The following is a 15,410-nucleotide window of genomic DNA, read 5'->3' as shown; positions in this document are numbered from 1 at the left end:
TTTACATCTTCAGGTAATTATTTTTACAAAAAATGTACTATTTATGTCTTGTCCTTCTCTCTCACAAGCATGCCATTTCTGGATTAGTGGCTACATCTATTTTGTCCCCAGCTCTCAGCCAGGAGCCCAGCACCCAGCAGGAACTGAATGAATAAATCTTAAATGCACGGAGAGAATGACGATTACTTCTCAACAAAATACTACCAGGACAACCCACAAGGAGTCCATCTCATTGACTCCAGACTGACGTCTGCTCAGACGGTGTGTAGGGCTTTGCCCACGCAGTAGTACGAGACACCACCAGAGCCTCTCAAGAACCTGTGTGCTAACATGAGCCCGAGTTCTCAGATGCGGAAACTGAGGCAAAGCGAAGAGGAAGACCTAAGGTCACAAAGTCAGTCAGGGACCGCACAGAATGGAATCCAGAGCCCTGAGCGGCTAAGGTTCCCACCATCTAGTATCCCCTTGGCCCGGGGAGTGTCCAAATGTCCAGTGTTCCCTAAAATGTCCAGGTAGTTCTCAAGAATTGTCCTGAGGGCACAGGCAGAAACAGAGAGGGGGAAGTGGGGAGGGCCCCGAGTCTGCGGGAGGAGGGGGCTGTGCGCACGCGAGAAACTAGATCCGGGGGTCCCGCACCGCTCCGCGCCCCGCGAGCGCCGCCCCAGCTCTGCGTTCGGCCGGAGCCCCGCCTCCTCCTTCCCAGGCCCCTCCCCTCCGTCCCAGGGCCTGGAAGGATCTAGGCGAAGTTGCTAGAAGAGCCTCCTGTGAGATGGAAAAGCTAAAGAACGGAGCAGCTGGATCCGACGGGTGAGAGACAAAGACCCCCAAGAAAGCGATAGCGACCCAGAGAGAAGAGGGGTCCGAGAAAGTCGGAGGGGTTGGGGCTGAACAGACCCGGAGCGAGTATCAGGTGTGGTGCCCTGGTGCTGGGAGCGTGTAGGGTACCGCCTCACAGAAACAGGATCTTAGGGGATCTTGGCGACAGTGTCGAGCCAGATACTTAGAAATGGGGAGAGGGCTAGAAATAGATATTCGTCAAAGAATTTCCAAGAAGGTACCTGGAGACTTGAAGGCGTTTGTGCAGCCATAGGGCTGAGAAAAAATAAGTGTCCACATTTATTGAGCACCACCAGACTCAGCCTTAAATACTCTCCTTTGATCCCGCTGAAGTTCTCCCACCTCGCTTCAGTGCTGGGCATTGAACCCAGGGACTCTGGCATGCTAGGCCAGTGCTCTACCACTGAGCTATATCCCCAGCCCTCCAGGGCCATCTTTGATGTGTAAAATGCAGGTTCAAATGGGAAGCACCGTGAGCGAGGCAACCTTGAGTCAGAACTGAGTATTCATGGCAGAGTTGTGCCCCTCTCTGTAAGGAAAGAGCGGGAACAAAGAGAAAGAATTGGGGAGGGGTGTGAGGAAGTCAGAGGTGGACTCCTGGTGGTGCAGAGGCTGCCCAGCCATAGGAGGAGGTGTGCAGAGACGGTGAGACACACTGACCTGTCTTCTTGTCCTCCTAGGAACAGCCTGCCCAACCTGTCACCTGGGGCTGAGGGGTGGCCCCCTGTGCCCATCCCAGCCCTGCCACCCTCGCTCCTGGGCACCCCAGACCCAGCCCACCTGGGGCTTCCTGAGCAGGTGGCCTCTGTTACTGTCCCCATCCGCTTGGATGCCCTCTCCTACCTCCTGCACAGTGCCCTGATGGGGGCCTACAGCCTCCAGAAGTCCTTCCCCTCTTGCTCCTGCACCCCTCAGGCATGCCACACGCAGCCAGGCATAGCCAAGAGGCCACCCAGGGGGCGCGGAGGGTGGGAAGTTCGCAGGCCTGCCCGGGGCCAGGGCCATTCAAGATGGGGCCTTGGGAGAGCTGAGCAGCCAGAAAGGGACAGGGCAGGGGGCCCTTGGGCTGGTCCCAAGACCCCACCGATGACATCTTCATCACCACCCACCCGGCTGGCCCAGGATGGGAAGAAGGAGCCACCCCTGGACCCGACACCTGCTGCAGAGGACTGGGAGACAGAGTATTAGGACCCAGGGAAGTGTCCAGCACTTGGTCACCCACGGTTTTTTCCCTGGAGCCCAGAGTGACCTAAGCCCTTAGCATCCTATATAAAACCTCCCGCCCCCAAACCTGTGAGCCTCATGGTGAATCTGGGACCTGTCTTAGGCTCCCAAGTCAGGAAAAGCCCTGAACCTGGACCTCACATCCATGCCTGGATCCATGCCTGCCCGCTGCATGGCCTCTGTCCCACCCACTGCACCATCCCCAACTACAGCTGCAACTCTGAGCTCACTCTCAGCACCCAGGGCTCCTCCAGCATTCCCAGGCCATTCCGAGTTCCATAACCCTTCCCACCTGCCTCTCCACCCCTCCATACCTGTCCCCAGGCCTACTCCTTCCCACCCCTGTCCCCAGCCCCAGCCTATTCTCGGCCTTCCTTCCCAGCCCCATGCCCTGTGTGCCCCCCGCCCCTGTTTAACTCCATCCACAGACATCTGTACCCCCAGCACTGTTCCCTGCTGCTCAGGGTGGGTGCCCTGCTTGAACAATAAACGGAAGACTGTGCTTCGTCTCAGTATATTGTGTACGCATGCAGCTCGGGCTAGCCCTGTGGGTGCTGTGAGAGGAGTAGGGTCCAGGGAGGGTCACAGAGAGTGGCCAGTGGGGCCAGGGGCTGCTGGGGTGGGAGCCACCTGGATCCCTGCTTCAGCAAATTCTATTCGGGGCCTCTGCCACCTCTGCACTTCTGCCTGCTGGAAGCTGCTGGGCCATGGGGCCATTGTGTAGGGAGGCTTAAGGGATTTGGGGGATGCACGGGGCAGAGGGACCGGCGGACCGGCACCCTGGCTCGGCTCAGTGTGCACAGAGGGGCTGTGGCAGAAGAAGGGCTCAGAGCAGGCTCTGCCGCTCAGGTAGGCATCGGGCATGGGACCTGCAGCCCCATCCCCCCAGACCCAGGGGCCTGAGCTCCCAGCCCCCTCCTTCCCTGGGACCCAGGAATCCAGGCCCCCCGCCTGCTTCTCTCCGGGAGCCCACACTCCAGCTTCCTTCCCACAGGACTCAGGGGTCCCAGGCCCCAGCCCCTCCACCCCAATTCCCTTCCTCCACCAGCACCCAGGAGCTCATCTCCCAGCCCCATCTCTCCCCTTCCCTACAGATCACCATGTACAGCTTCATGGGTGGCGGCCTCTTCTGTGCGTGGGTGGGGACCATCCTCCTGGTGGTGGCCACAGCAACGGATCACTGGATGCAGTACCGGCTGTCAGGGTCCTTCGCCCACCAGGGCCTGTGGCGATACTGCCTGGGCAACAAGTGTTACCTGCAGACGGAGAGCATCGGTGAGCCCTGGGCCAGAGCCACACGGTGGGGTGTTCCAGAGGGAGAGCCTCGGGGCTTAGAGGGAAAGGGACCAACCCAAGGCCACTTGGCATGGAAAGGGCAGAATCAGGATTTCAGGATTGTTTTCCAGCTGCAGGAACAGGATATACTAGTTTGAAGGTTAGGCTGGGGAGATGGCATTTCCTGAAACAAAAAGGAGGTGTCAGGCACAGCAGTTGGAGCTGCGGTTGCCTGAACAGCATTTTATAAATAGGTGCTATGAGTTGGGCAGAGTAGTGGTGCATCCTGTAATCCCAGAGGCTCGGGAGGCTGAGGCAGGAGGATGGCAAGTTCGAAGCCAGCCTCAGCAAATTAGCAAGACCCTGTCTAAAAATAAAAAAGGGTTGAGGATTGTAGCCCAGTGGTTATGCACCCCTAGGTTCAATCCTTGGTACCAATAATAATAAAATAAATATCTACTGTGGACCAGTAACCATGTTATGGCCTGGGAGGCACAGAAGCTGTATGTGTGCTGAATACTGGATGATGTACTTTTCATTACTTACTGCATGTCAGGCCATGTTTTATATACACACAGAGAGATGTATAGTATATTACATGGAATATATAGTCTACCATATCAATAAATTATATAATGTATATTATGCATACCAAATGGTCTCAATATATTGCATTTGATATATTTGTAATGTATACAATATAATAAATAATACATATCATGTATAATATATCATAATAGTTAATATATTACTTAACTAATACTATATTGTGCATTACTAATAGTGGTAATAGTAGCAGCCTGCATTTATTGGGTGCTTACTGTGTCCTGTGTGCTAGTCTTAGCACTTTACAGGGGTTAAGTCCCTGCTGTCTCCCAGCAACACCAGGAGGGCAGAGAAGGGGATGTGTGAATAGAGAGCTTTGACCTTGAACAGTCACACTGAGGGGCTGCGAGGAGGAGCGCATCCTTGCCAAATCCTCCAGTGCAGGGAGATTCCGCAGACCCCTCACTGACTCAGCCTCAGGAGGGGTGGCCCAGGGCCCATTGCTGGGGGACATGCTAAGGTGGGGAGTGGTGCGAAGCGATGTCACGGCTGCCAGCTCCGAGGACTCCTCTGCCTGACGCCACACGTGCTTCTCACTTGTGGCCGACCCTTTGTGACCCCTCCCTTCCCTCCTGCTTCAGAGGGGGACCTCCCGGAGGGACCTCCCTGCCAGGCTTGGTGGGGGCCATCAGTTCATTCGACATCCTTAGGGCCGTGAGACCAGGGACCATCACTTCCATGGATTCTCGGGTGTCTGCTGAAACAGCTGACTTGACTTGCTCATCTGCTGTAATCTGCTCCCAAAATTGAAGAGCAGGAGCACTTGACCCAGCCCACTTGCTGCGTGGAAGATGAGGCATGGGAGGCAGTACTAGGACTCTGGTAGCAAGCCCTGTCTTCAGAGAGCTGAGAACGTGGTGGGAAGAGACAGTCGTGGTGAACCAGGGGACAGCAAATGAATAGGACTTCCCGGAGATGAGCCAGGGCCCAGGGACGTGGAAAAGAGCCCTGTGAGAGGGAGCGGAGATGGCCGAGCAGGAGGGCGGGGAGGATCCGTGCTCATTCATTCCTTCAACAAACGTTTCTCCAGACCCGTGTGCAAACCAAACCTGTGCTGAGGTTGTTTATGGCGAGACTCAACACAGTCCCGGTCCTCAGGGAGAAATCACAACCCTGAGCAGCGGATGAGCGCCATGCCCGGGAGGCGAAGGAAGCTTCTCGGAGGAGTCTTGAGAGATGGGCTTTGGAGGATGAGTGGGAGCTTGCCAGGTGAAAAGGAAGGCGTTTGCAGAGCAGCCGAGGGGAGCTGAGTGGGCTGCCCCAGAGGGTGAGGCGTGCGTCCAGGGGTAGCAGCGCCCCACTAGAGCAGCATGGGAGTGACCTGGGGTGTTCCCACAGCCTACTGGAATGCCACCCGGGCCTTCATGATCCTCTCTGCGCTGTGCGCCACCTCCGGCATCGTCATGGGCATCCTGGCCTTCGCGCAGCAGTCCGCCTTCACCCGCCTGTCCCGGCCCTTCTCGGCGGGCATCATGTTTTTCGCCTCCAGTGAGTGTGCCCGCCCCGCTCCCGTGTGCGCATTCTCAACCCTGCCCCCTGATCTCGACCCCTTCCCCAAACCAGCTGCTTTTTTAACAGTCCCCCTCGACTGAGAACGCTCGTTTCTAATTCCAGTATTATCATCTGACGCCAAGCCGTGCACTTTAATTCCGGCCTAACCCCCCAGAGTTAGCGTTGGACTCCACAGGTTAGGGTCACAGCCTCCGGCTGCGGCTGCAAGGAGGGTCCTCAGGCCAACCGCACTTCTGACCAGATGACTACAAATTCAGGGGTCCCTGAGGCCCACTTGGGTTCAAAAGTGTATTAGAGGGAGGAGCAGCACATGCTTGTGATCCCAGTGACTGGGGAGGCCGAGGCAGGAGGATCACAAGTTCAAGGCCAGCATGGGCAACTTAGCCAGACCCTGTCTCAAAATTAAAATTTAAATAGGTGGGTGGGAGCTGGGGATGCAGCTCAGTGATAGAGGACCCTGGGTTCAATCCCCATGACCGCAAAAAAAAATCTGTATATATTGGGGTAACTCGTAGAACTCAGGAAAGTGCTCTGCTTACAGCAGGACCAGGCAGATGAGAGGTCACGGTGCATTTGCATCCGTTTCAGTTTCCTTAACAGGCTTGCTTGACAGAAGCCCTGGCCGTGGGTGGAGCCTGACTTCCAGCTGCCCACCCTGTGGCTCCCCAGGGGTCGCGTTGACCAAGGAGCTGGGTCAGAGCTCCCACTAGGCCTTCCTGGTGACCAGCTTCCTAAGTCATCTCAGGGATGGATGCAAACTCCAGTGTAGCCCCTGGGGACTCAGGAATGACAATGTTCTGTAAATCAGGGACTTTCAGGGATTAAACCTCCCTCCCAACCTCCCTCCGGTGCTGAACGCCCCACCCACCGAATCCTCCAGATACCTTCACCCTCACTGCCCAACCCAAGGGCAGCCTTCTCCCTGCCCCATCCTGCCTTCCCTGGCCTCTGCCCCGCCCCCAGCAGCAGCCCCCTGCCCACCCCATGCCCCATCCTCCAGGGCCGTCCTCACCACCCTCTCTCCCCAGCCCTCTTCGTCCTGTTGGCCTTGGCCATTTACACGGGAGTCACGGTCAGCTTCCTAGGACGCCGCTTTGGGGACTGGCGCTTCTCCTGGTCGTACATCCTGGGCTGGGTGGCCCTGCTCATGACCTTCTTTGCAGGTACCGAGGCACTGGGTGGGACAGTTGAAGTCTGGGGGGCACTCTGGGGGGCAAGATGACAGGGTGTCCCTCACACACCCCACAGCACTAATCTGCAGGCAGATCCAGGCTTGAGGGGCCTAGGGGCTGTGGCCACTGAGGGAAGGAGGGAAGGGGCGTGGGGGCTTAGGAGGGGCCTGAGGGTCCACTGGGATCCCTTCTCGCAGGGATCTTCTACATGTGTGCCTACCGCATGCACGAGTGCCGCCGCCTGTCCACGCCCCGCTGAGCCCGACGGCTGCCCAGTTAAAATGAGGTCGCTGGAGAGGAGCGGGTCTGGGGACCTGAAATCCTGGTTCCTGGGGGGATGAGGGAAGTTAGTCCCTGACTGTGGGCAGGGGCCCCTGACTCCTGTGTCCTGAGGAGGAAGGAGAAAGAACAGGGCCTGGTGGCAGGGAGTGGAGGAGACCCAGGCCCCAACCTGCCAGGCGGTTGTTAGAGAAACAGAACATGCTTTAGAGCGGCATTTTGGGGTCTAATAAAACTGATGTGAAACTATCGCAGTGTGAATCTTTGGAGGTGGAAGAGTGTCGTGGGTGGGTGCGAGGTGGGGGATGCTCCATTTCCACAATGGGGCCCTCTCCATTTCGTAGGGTTGGGGATAGAGATAAATCCAGGGTCCCACCCGGGAGTTAGGCCAGTTCACCCTCTAGGAATGGATGTGTCCGATAATAGGATAAATGAAAAGATGAGAGAGAAAACAGCCTCCTGCCCAGCCACTCCCAGTTCCTGGGGTCTCCCTAGTTTCCTCTCCGCTCCTGGCAGGGGCCCCTCCAACTAGAAACACCACACTCTGAGCTTGCACCGTTCATGACCTTGACGGCTCTTCATTCACTCGTTCATTAGCTCATTCAATAAACAGATGCCAACCACAGGAGACCTACTGATGCCTATCAAGAGATAATAAGACTAGTTAGCAAGGTGGATTCTAATAATAAGAATATTTATTACAGCCTATGCTAATAAATGTTATATGAATAGAAGCTTATTCCCTAACATATTATTTATTGGGTACTCCTCAAAAAACAATACTGTATTTATAGAGGCTTCCTCTGATAATAATGGCAGCTGAGGCCTTCTGTAATAATAATGTATTGGGGCCTGTGTACGCAGAATACTGAGACTTATTCCGGTAATCATATTTATAAGGGCTTACTTGGGTAATAATAATGCTATAACTCCAGAATCAGATCTCTGGCTACTTACTCAAAATTTCCACTTGAAAAGAAGAGACATCTCAAATGTCACAGGTCTAAAAATAAGTTCCTGATCTTTCTCTCTCTCTCTCACTCTCTCTCTCTCTCTCTCTCTCACCCGTAAGTGCTCCTCTCTTGGTCTCCCCTTCTAAAAAATGAAAATTCCATTTTTATCCAGCTGCTCAAGACAAAAACATTGTTGATCACCAATCCTTTTTTTTTTTTTTTTTTTTTTTTTTTTGTACCAGGGATTGGACCCAGGAACACTTAACCACTGAGCACATCCCCAGTCCTTTTTATGTGTATTTTGAGAGACAGGGTCTCACTAAGTTGCTGAGGCTGGCCTCAAACTTGAGATCATCCTGCCTAAGACTCCGGAGTTGCTGGGATTACAGGCGTCAGCCACCACACCCAGCTCTTAGCCCTTCTTTCTGTCACATCCAACATCTGATCTATGAGCAAATAATGTTGACTCTACCTTTAAAAATGTATCTGTATTTTGGCTCCTTCTTGTTCATCCACAGTTCCCACCTGGTGCAAGCCTGCATCATCTCCCCGCTGACAATGCCACAGCCTCCCAGGCAGCCTCCTGCTCCTGGCCTCTCCTCTGTAACCCCTGCAGAATCTACTATGCACAGCATTCATGTGCAGTTTTGTGAAAACACAATTCAAATCACATCATTCCTCTGCCTCAAGTCCTCAGGTGCCAGCATTCACTTCTTTAGCTGGACATATGATATAATGTAGGTTCATGGATGATCAGGGTCCTGTATGCCTTGTGCGATGCTATATTCCCAACTATAGGCCTCTAAGTCAGTAAGATCTTATTCTTGCCTGAGGCTTCTTGACATCTGAAAAAAAAAACATGTGGAAGGTAGTGGAAGGAGAGACACTTTGGATCGTGCCAAATAAAGGAGGTCCCTGGAACTGGGGTAGAGGTGTGAGGTGTGGGGGGAGGGTCTTGGATGTGGGGGAGCCTTGTGACTTGAGATGGGGGCATCTGCTCTGAAGACAGAATCAATACCAACAGAGTGAAGAGCAGCTCTCTGTGTGGCTGGGAGGGCCTCAGGGTTGAGCAGATCCTCACAGGAGACCCCTGGAGTGACCATGCTGGGTGGGTGTTCTTAGTGACTGGAGGCTACGAAGAAGTTCCCCATCCTGAAGAGGTGGGAAAGGGCTGGAGAAAGCTGGAGACTCAGAAAAACTGGCAGCCCTTGGCCAAGACTAGTAGAGATCCAAGGAAACCAGCAGTTTGGACAGTGTGGACGAGCATGGAACTCATACGCACTCTCAGGAAAGCTTCGGAACAGGCCTGGTTTCCCCTCTGGCCACCCCAGACCAACCTCCTTGAGAAAGCAGATGGAAGCTGTGGGGCAGCTCCGGTCAAGGCCAGGTTTGGCTCTCCTGCCTTTGCGCTCTTCCTGCTCACCTCCATCTGCCTGCACAGCCTCAAGGTGTGTGTGCCCAGCCTCGGACACCCACGTGTATGGGGACATGCTGGGGCCAGGTGCAACTCACCTGTGTGTGCGCATGCGGGCCTGGGTGTTGGGGCGCCCACTTGGGGAAATGAGAAACGGGGAGTGGGCTTGGACCTGGAGGTGAGATGAAGATGGGGGCCGGGAGGGGAGTGGGTGTGCACCCGGGGCTGGAGTGAGGATAGGGCTAAGTTTGAGGATGAGGATGAGGTGGGTTTGGAGTGGGACTGGGGTCAAGCATGAAGAGGGGCTGGGTTCGGGGCTGGAACTGGGGTTAGGGTGGGGTCAGCTGAGCTCACCACCCACCCGCGACCCAGACTTCCTGGAGCCTGTCCGACTGCTCCTTGCCAGAGCCCTGTCCAAGAATGTGTGTGTGCGGTGGCCCTACTGCCTGCGGTGACCTTGACCCTCCTCTGGGGGCCTGTTCTCGTTTTCAGGAGCAGCCACTTGCCTCGCTGATGGGGCTCTGAGTGTGGGAAGGGGGCCTGGGACATTTCTGGTCCATCGTCATGACCAGCCTCCTCCTCCAGGCCATTACTCACTTCATGGGGACGAGGTCTTCTCGGGCCTTCCACCCAGGCCGTGACGCTTTTGCCTCCCAGGTGAGGTGTTGCCCAGGACCCAATGTGGAGGCCAAAGGGCTCTGCCCTGACCTGTCCCCCCCACTGTCCAGGCACCTGCCAACGCGGCCCCCTGCTGAAGGCCCCACCACCAAGCAGAGCTGCCTCTCCTTTATCGGACGAGGATGTGGGCAGGTCTTCCTCCCCACGAGCCTTTCAGAATCCTAGCTCTCCACCCCATTTTTCTTCCCTGGGTATAAATTTCAGCCCTGGACCTGAAGTCTGAGCTCTGGTCCATTCTTCCCTCCCTTGGACCTTGAGTTCTAGCCCCACTAGTCCCTTCCTTTGGTGGAGACCCTGGAGTTGGGGCCCTCCTTGTCCAGAATAGGAGGTTGCAAAACCACAGGAAAGCATGACAAGCCCCCAACTGTCCCCTCCAGCCACAACTCCCCTCCCATTTAACTCACACCGGAGCCTAATTGGCCACCTGTCACCTCCTCTGGGCCCCCGAGTCTCTCTTTCTCACCCCTTCCAGGAAGCTATCTCTGGTGTTGAGGGTTCCACAGTATAGAATCTGCGACAAAGACGCAAGTTGCAAGCCACCAGCTAAACCACCAATGCTCTGACACCCCCAGTGCCCTCCCTCCACACCCTTCAGGAGGGAACCCAGCCGTGCAGGGGAGGGCGGGCTCGGTCGTATGTGCAACTCAGCAAGTCAGCTGATGAGAACTGTGGGAAAACAGCCGGCCTCCTCTGAGGTTGCACAAGGCTCCGAGTGGCTCCTGCTGCTTGCTGGCTTCTTAGGGAGCTCAGAGGACCCAGGAGTTTGGGTGCATAGCTCCTCCTCTCTCCAAGCCAGCAGCCTGGTCCGCAACCTTTTCATCCCCTGGAACGCAGAAACCCAGCACTCGCCCCATGGAGCTCTGCCGGTCCCTGGCCTTGCTTGCTGCCTCCCTGGGCCTGATAGCCTCCCTAGTTGCTCTGAGCACCAATTTTTGGTTTGTGGCCATGGGACCCACTTTCTCAGCTCACTCAGGCCTCTGGTCAACAGGGCTTCAGGACCCAGTAGCAGGTAAGGGGAGAGGCTCTCTTGCGGGAGGATGGCCAGTGGGGAATGGACACTCAGAAGTCCCATCTTCAAACAGGCTATATCCACGTGACACAGACCTTCTGCATCCTGACTGCTCTCTGGGGCCTGATTTCTGTGGGCTTCCTGGTCCTGTCCTGCATCCCTTCTTTGTCTGTCCCGGGCCGCGGCCCTCTGGTCTCAACCACCGCATCCTTTGCTGCAGGTATTCTGGGCTGGGCTTGGGCATCAGAGGCTGTGAGTTCCTCCAGAGGGCTGAGCCATCTCTCTCTGCTCCTTGCTCCCAGTTCTCTCCATGGTGGTGGCCATGGCTGTGTACACAGGAGAGAGGTGGGTCCAGCCTCAACATCCCCAGATCCAGACCTTCTTCTCCTGGTCCTTCTACCTGGGCTGGGTCTCAGTGGTCTTGTGGCTTTGTGCAGGTAACCAACCAGCCCTGGGGAGCTGGGGGAGGGCCCAGCTGGGGACAGCAAGGGTGCGGGGCAGGAGGAAGTGCTTACATCTCTCTGGCAACCCCAGGGGTCCTGAGTCTGGGCGCTCACTGTAATGCCCGGCAGCCTGACTATGAAACCTTGTGAGTGGAAGGCAAGGATACCAGGATGAGCTGGGGCGCTCTTCTCTGAAGTGTCATCAGAAGCTGCAGGAACGAATGCCTGACTGCCTCATCCCTCCGACCCTGCCTTTCCCCTTCAGTCATTCAATAAAAGTTTGCTGAGAAATGATTATCCCAAGATTAATTCAGTCAAAACAGAAGCCAGCTACACCTTGGCTCCATGGTGGGTGACAGTGTGTCCAGGGAGGGTGAGAGCTGGCCAGACCTGCCTGCAGGGTGCTTTTGCCCTAAGTGGGTACAGGCTCAATATGTCCCCTGTTTGTCTCTTCCTTTCTTCCTCTAGTACTTTCCTTTTCTTTCTTTTTTTCCTGGTACTGGGGATTGAACCCAGGGTTCGCCACCAAGCTCAGCTCTTTCTTCTTTTGAGACAGGGCCTCACTAAGCTGCTCAAACTGGCCTGGAAGTTTTGACCCTCCTGCCTCGGCCTCCTGAGTTGCTGCGATTATAAGTGTGCGCCTCTGCGCCTGGCTCCAGTGCTTTTCTTTCTCCCTGTTTCTTTCTCTTTTCTTCTGTGTCCTTTTCCCTTTAGCTAACTTCCCCCCTTCTCTCTCCTTTGCTGGGCCATACTGGGGACACTGACATAAGCCAGACCCAGTTCCTGCCCAACAAGGGCTCAAAGTGGGAAGAGGGGAGGCAGTGAAAGACCAGCAGTTGGTACAGGCCAGGAGAAGCCAGAGGCTAAGGAAGGCAAGGAACAAGATACCCTGGGCCGGCTGGGTGAAGTGGCGCACGCCTGCAACCCCAGCTACTCTGGAGCCAGAGGCAGGAGGATCATAAGTGCATGGCTAGCCTGGGAAACTCAGCAAGACCATCTCAAAATAAAATTTAAAAAGGAGCTGGGGATGTAGCTCCATGGTAGAATGTTTGGTAGCATGTGCAAGGCCCTGGGTTTACCCCTGGGAGGAAGCGGGTGAGGAAGGGAAGAGGAGCCCTATGGGAGAAGCGCAGAGATGAACTTTTGGGGGGAAAAGGCTTTTAGGAACTTCTTGGAGGCCACGGGGAGGTAATCTCTAGGCAGAGGGACTCAGAGATGCAGGCAATAGAAAGTCCAGAAGTTTTCAGGGGATGGAGAACCATATTCTGTGGCCAGAATGTGGAATGGGGGGGATGACAGAGAAACATGTGGGATCTGCAGGGATCTGGGCTTTCTCCTGAGGGTGATGGGGAGTTAGGATAAAATTGTGAGCAAGGGAGGGACAGTGTCCCTAAGTGCCAGAAAGATGCATCTGGAGACATGGAAGCGAGGCCAGGAGCAGGAGACAGGCAATGCCACAGATGGAAGAGGGTGGGGTCTGAGCGGGATCAGGGCCCGAGATGGAAAAGGGGCCATGACCCAGACAGATTCAGGGACCAGGACAGTGCCCAGGGCTCTGCCTGATGAACTGGGTGGGATGGTGGGTACATCCCAAGTTTGGAGGAAACCTCTGAGCTCTATTGGGATGTGGTTGAGTGTGGGGTCCCGGGGGACAGCCAGGAGCCAGTGAGGACTGGCATCTGGGTCTCAGAAGATGTTGGAGGTGGATTTTGGGTTGTTCTCAGAACATCAGGTGTCAGTTGGGGGAAAGAGGCCCACCTGGAAAGAGGTTCAGGGTGAAGCCTCAGGGGACAGCAGCATTGACAAGGGCAGGGAGGAGGTGTCAGAGTCCGGAGCCTGCATGGGGCCTGAGAGGACACAGTTGGAGAGCTGCTGTGGACCCAAGCTCATGGTCACCCTGAATATCAAGGGAAGAGAAATTTCTAGAAGGACCTGATCTCCCATGTGGTGGCTTTCAAGCTTCCCTACCCCCAAACCTGTGGTCTGACTGAGCTACCATTCTGTGAGAGCTGTTGGCCAGTGTGTGGAAATGTGTGGAGTGGGGTTATCCCTTTAAATGGCTGCTGAGGGAGGGAGTTCTGGAACTCTGGCTGCCTCACAGAGACCCAGTCTCCCTTCCCCCACCCTGCTGGGTTCTGAGTCTAAGAAGCCCCAGGGAGCTGAGTGTGAGTCACTTGGGTGGGAAGGACACTGGGCTGGCTGAAGGGGCATTCCACCTGTGGTGGGAGATCCCTGGGAAGTTAGGTTCTGGAGCAGAGCTGTGAGGCCTAGGGTGAAGGTCTCAGGGGCCTCCATGGGGAGGTCTCCAAGTCCCTAGTAGGAAGGCTGGGGCATGGATGAATGAGGGTCTGCGGAGAGGGGCAGAGTTACTAAGGGAGGGACCCGGGATATGGGGGATTTGAAGGAAGGGGGTCTTCAGGTTCCCAGAAGTGGGGATCCCAGGCTGGGGTGCTGGGCACATCCTGAAGTGGGGGCCTCTGGGGTGTGGCCAATCCTGCCTGTGCGGTCCTTGGCAGCAGCCTCCGTGGCATGGGGGTGAAGCGGAGCCTTCAGAGCGGGGGCACTTTGCTCAGCATCTTGGCCAACGTCCTCACGGTGCTGTCCACTGCCACCAACTACTGGATCCGCCACCACCAGGGCCACAGTGGCCTGTGGCAGGAATGTATCAATAACATCTGCTCCAACATCCCCTGCCAGAGTGAGGCCCGCCCTCCCAGATGTCAGACCACACTTGCGAGCCCACGAGATAGCCCCCACTCTCAGACACAATAGCTGGGCCCATGACGAGGTTCCCCGGTCCCCGCCCCTTTCACTCCAGGCCCAGATCCAGCTGCCTTCCATGACTCAGGCCACTGTGGGCCCCCACTTGTGGACTACACCATGATATTAACTGCCCATCCCGACGTGACCTCTAGGTCCCCAACCAAAGTTCTGACTCGGGTCGGGAAACCTGGGCTCTCGGCGGGTGGACGTGGTGGCCAGGACAGCTCCACCTTGCGACCAAAGCTGTCGCGGGAGGGGTAGCTGCCGCTCCGGGCTGATGCGGCCCACTCTCCTCAGCCACACTGGCCGTAACCGCGGCGTGCATGGTGCTGACCGCTGGCTTCGGCGTCGTGGCCATGGTGATGGGGATGCGGATTACATGCCACAAGGGCGAGCCGCTGCGGGCCCGGACTACGATCGCCTTACTCTTTCTTAGCGGTGAGAGGCAGCAGCCACCAGCAGAGGGGGGACCTGGGAGTGACTAAAGGGCTTGAGCTGGGCGAGAATCTCCAAGTGACGGTATTTGGAGGGGGAGGAATTAAAGGGGAAGGACTCGAGGCGGGGCTTCGAGGATGGAGGGCGTGGTCACGGACTGGGCGGTTCTTAGGGGTGTGGCCTGGGTGGCGCCTGGGTGTAAACCCACCCCGCCACGCTTACCTGGCGGGCGGGCGTGGCCCAGGGCTGCTGCTGCTGATCGCCTTGGTAGGCTACACGGTGAAGAATGAATGGAAGGACGACGTCTTCTTCTCCTGGTCCTATTTTTTGGGATGGCTGGCTTTACCCTTCTATATTCTCGCGGGTAACCTGGACAGTGGAATGAGGGTGGCGGAGACTGCCTACAGGACCCCCAACCCCCGAGACTCCCCAGCCACTCTCCCGGGAAACCCCACAGTGACTTCCAAACGCGCTCCACTCCATACTCCCGCAGATCCAGCACAGACGCCCTGGAACCCCAAATACCAGTCCCCCGGGCCCGCCTGGTCATCTGCCCCAGGGCCCACCTTCCTCCACCCGCCCTGTGCTCCCCTCCCTCCCGCCAGGCTTCTGCTTTCTGCTGGCGGACATGATCTTGCAAAGCACCGACGCCATCAGTGGATTTCCCGTGTGCCTGTGACCGCATCTGCCTGGGACAGAATAAAGGAAGGACTTTTAGCGCCGTGGCTCCACGTGAATTTCTGGGGGACACGGGGCCATGAACATGAAGAGGACGGGAAACACGGACATGGGGTCGCTGACATGGGGGTA

At 56.2% G+C, this 15,410-nt stretch overlaps 4 protein-coding genes across 5 annotated transcripts; all 4 read left to right on the top strand.

Annotated features, from left to right (window-relative positions):
- Nucleotides 1-717: 717 nt before the first annotated feature.
- LOC306647463 (piRNA-mediated silencing protein C19orf84) lies at nucleotides 718-2,548 on the top strand. 2 transcript variants are annotated; one of them, XM_079116834.1, is made up of 2 exons: nucleotides 718-807; nucleotides 1,524-2,548. In XM_079116834.1, exons 1-2 carry the CDS (start codon nucleotides 770-772, stop codon nucleotides 2,023-2,025), a joined length of 540 nt encoding a protein of 179 aa, XP_078972960.1. In that variant the 5' UTR covers nucleotides 718-769; the 3' UTR covers nucleotides 2,026-2,548. The 2 variants fall into 2 exon arrangements, with proteins under 2 accessions (XP_078972960.1, XP_078972959.1); XM_079116833.1 differs by having other exon boundaries at nucleotides 734-807; nucleotides 1,518-2,548.
- A 260-nt stretch (nucleotides 2,549-2,808) lies between these two features.
- On the top strand, nucleotides 2,809-7,121 carry LIM2 (lens intrinsic membrane protein 2). The gene is made up of 5 exons (XM_079117482.1): nucleotides 2,809-2,910; nucleotides 3,156-3,336; nucleotides 5,281-5,430; nucleotides 6,483-6,617; nucleotides 6,824-7,121. The coding sequence occupies exons 2-5, from the start codon at nucleotides 3,162-3,164 to the stop codon at nucleotides 6,883-6,885; spliced, it is 522 nt and encodes a 173-aa protein (XP_078973608.1). The 5' UTR covers nucleotides 2,809-2,910; nucleotides 3,156-3,161; the 3' UTR covers nucleotides 6,886-7,121.
- A 3,455-nt stretch (nucleotides 7,122-10,576) lies between these two features.
- On the top strand, nucleotides 10,577-11,693 carry NKG7 (natural killer cell granule protein 7). Its single transcript, XM_079120004.1, has 4 exons — nucleotides 10,577-10,959; nucleotides 11,033-11,179; nucleotides 11,262-11,396; nucleotides 11,494-11,693. Exons 1-4 carry the CDS (start codon nucleotides 10,803-10,805, stop codon nucleotides 11,550-11,552), a joined length of 498 nt encoding a protein of 165 aa, XP_078976130.1. The 5' UTR covers nucleotides 10,577-10,802; the 3' UTR covers nucleotides 11,553-11,693.
- Nucleotides 11,694-12,967: 1,274 nt separating this feature from the next.
- On the top strand, nucleotides 12,968-15,402 carry CLDND2 (claudin domain containing 2). Its single transcript, XM_079120005.1, has 4 exons — nucleotides 12,968-14,100; nucleotides 14,463-14,603; nucleotides 14,845-14,964; nucleotides 15,206-15,402. Exons 1-4 carry the CDS (start codon nucleotides 13,932-13,934, stop codon nucleotides 15,277-15,279), a joined length of 504 nt encoding a protein of 167 aa, XP_078976131.1. The 5' UTR covers nucleotides 12,968-13,931; the 3' UTR covers nucleotides 15,280-15,402.
- Nucleotides 15,403-15,410: the final 8 nt, after the last annotated feature.

The sequence above is a fragment of the Sciurus vulgaris genome, assembly GCF_902686455.1.
Source record: "Sciurus vulgaris genome assembly, chromosome: 17".
Classification (NCBI taxonomy): domain Eukaryota; kingdom Metazoa; phylum Chordata; class Mammalia; order Rodentia; family Sciuridae; genus Sciurus; species Sciurus vulgaris.
The sequence above is the reverse complement of the archived record's forward strand: the minus strand, read 5'-3'. Positions and strand labels throughout refer to the sequence as shown.

Excerpts from the sequence above, each read along its gene's own strand:
- LOC306647463 (XM_079116833.1), top strand. The coding sequence starts at position 770 with ATGGAAAAGCTAAAGAACGGAGCAGCTGGATCCGACGG. Across the intron at positions 808-1,517 it reads GGAGCAGCTGGATCCGACGG|GAACAGCCTGCCCAACCTGT; the intron begins GTGAGAGACAAA and ends TTGTCCTCCTAG.
- LIM2 (XM_079117482.1), top strand. The coding sequence starts at position 3,162 with ATGTACAGCTTCATGGGTGGCGGCCTCTTCTGTGCGTGGGTGGGGACC. Across the intron at positions 3,337-5,280 it reads CCTGCAGACGGAGAGCATCG|CCTACTGGAATGCCACCCGG; the intron begins GTGAGCCCTGGG and ends GTGTTCCCACAG. Across the intron at positions 6,618-6,823 it reads GCTCATGACCTTCTTTGCAG|GGATCTTCTACATGTGTGCC; the intron begins GTACCGAGGCAC and ends CCCTTCTCGCAG.
- NKG7 (XM_079120004.1), top strand. The coding sequence starts at position 10,803 with ATGGAGCTCTGCCGGTCCCTGGCCTTGCTTGCTGCCTCCCTGGGCCTG. Across the intron at positions 10,960-11,032 it reads GCTTCAGGACCCAGTAGCAG|GCTATATCCACGTGACACAG; the intron begins GTAAGGGGAGAG and ends ATCTTCAAACAG. Across the intron at positions 11,397-11,493 it reads GGTCTTGTGGCTTTGTGCAG|GGGTCCTGAGTCTGGGCGCT; the intron begins GTAACCAACCAG and ends TGGCAACCCCAG.
- CLDND2 (XM_079120005.1), top strand. The coding sequence starts at position 13,932 with ATGGGGGTGAAGCGGAGCCTTCAGAGCGGGGGCACTTTGCTCAGCATC. Across the intron at positions 14,604-14,844 it reads CGCCTTACTCTTTCTTAGCG|GGCTGCTGCTGCTGATCGCC; the intron begins GTGAGAGGCAGC and ends GGCGTGGCCCAG. Across the intron at positions 14,965-15,205 it reads ACCCTTCTATATTCTCGCGG|GCTTCTGCTTTCTGCTGGCG; the intron begins GTAACCTGGACA and ends CCCTCCCGCCAG.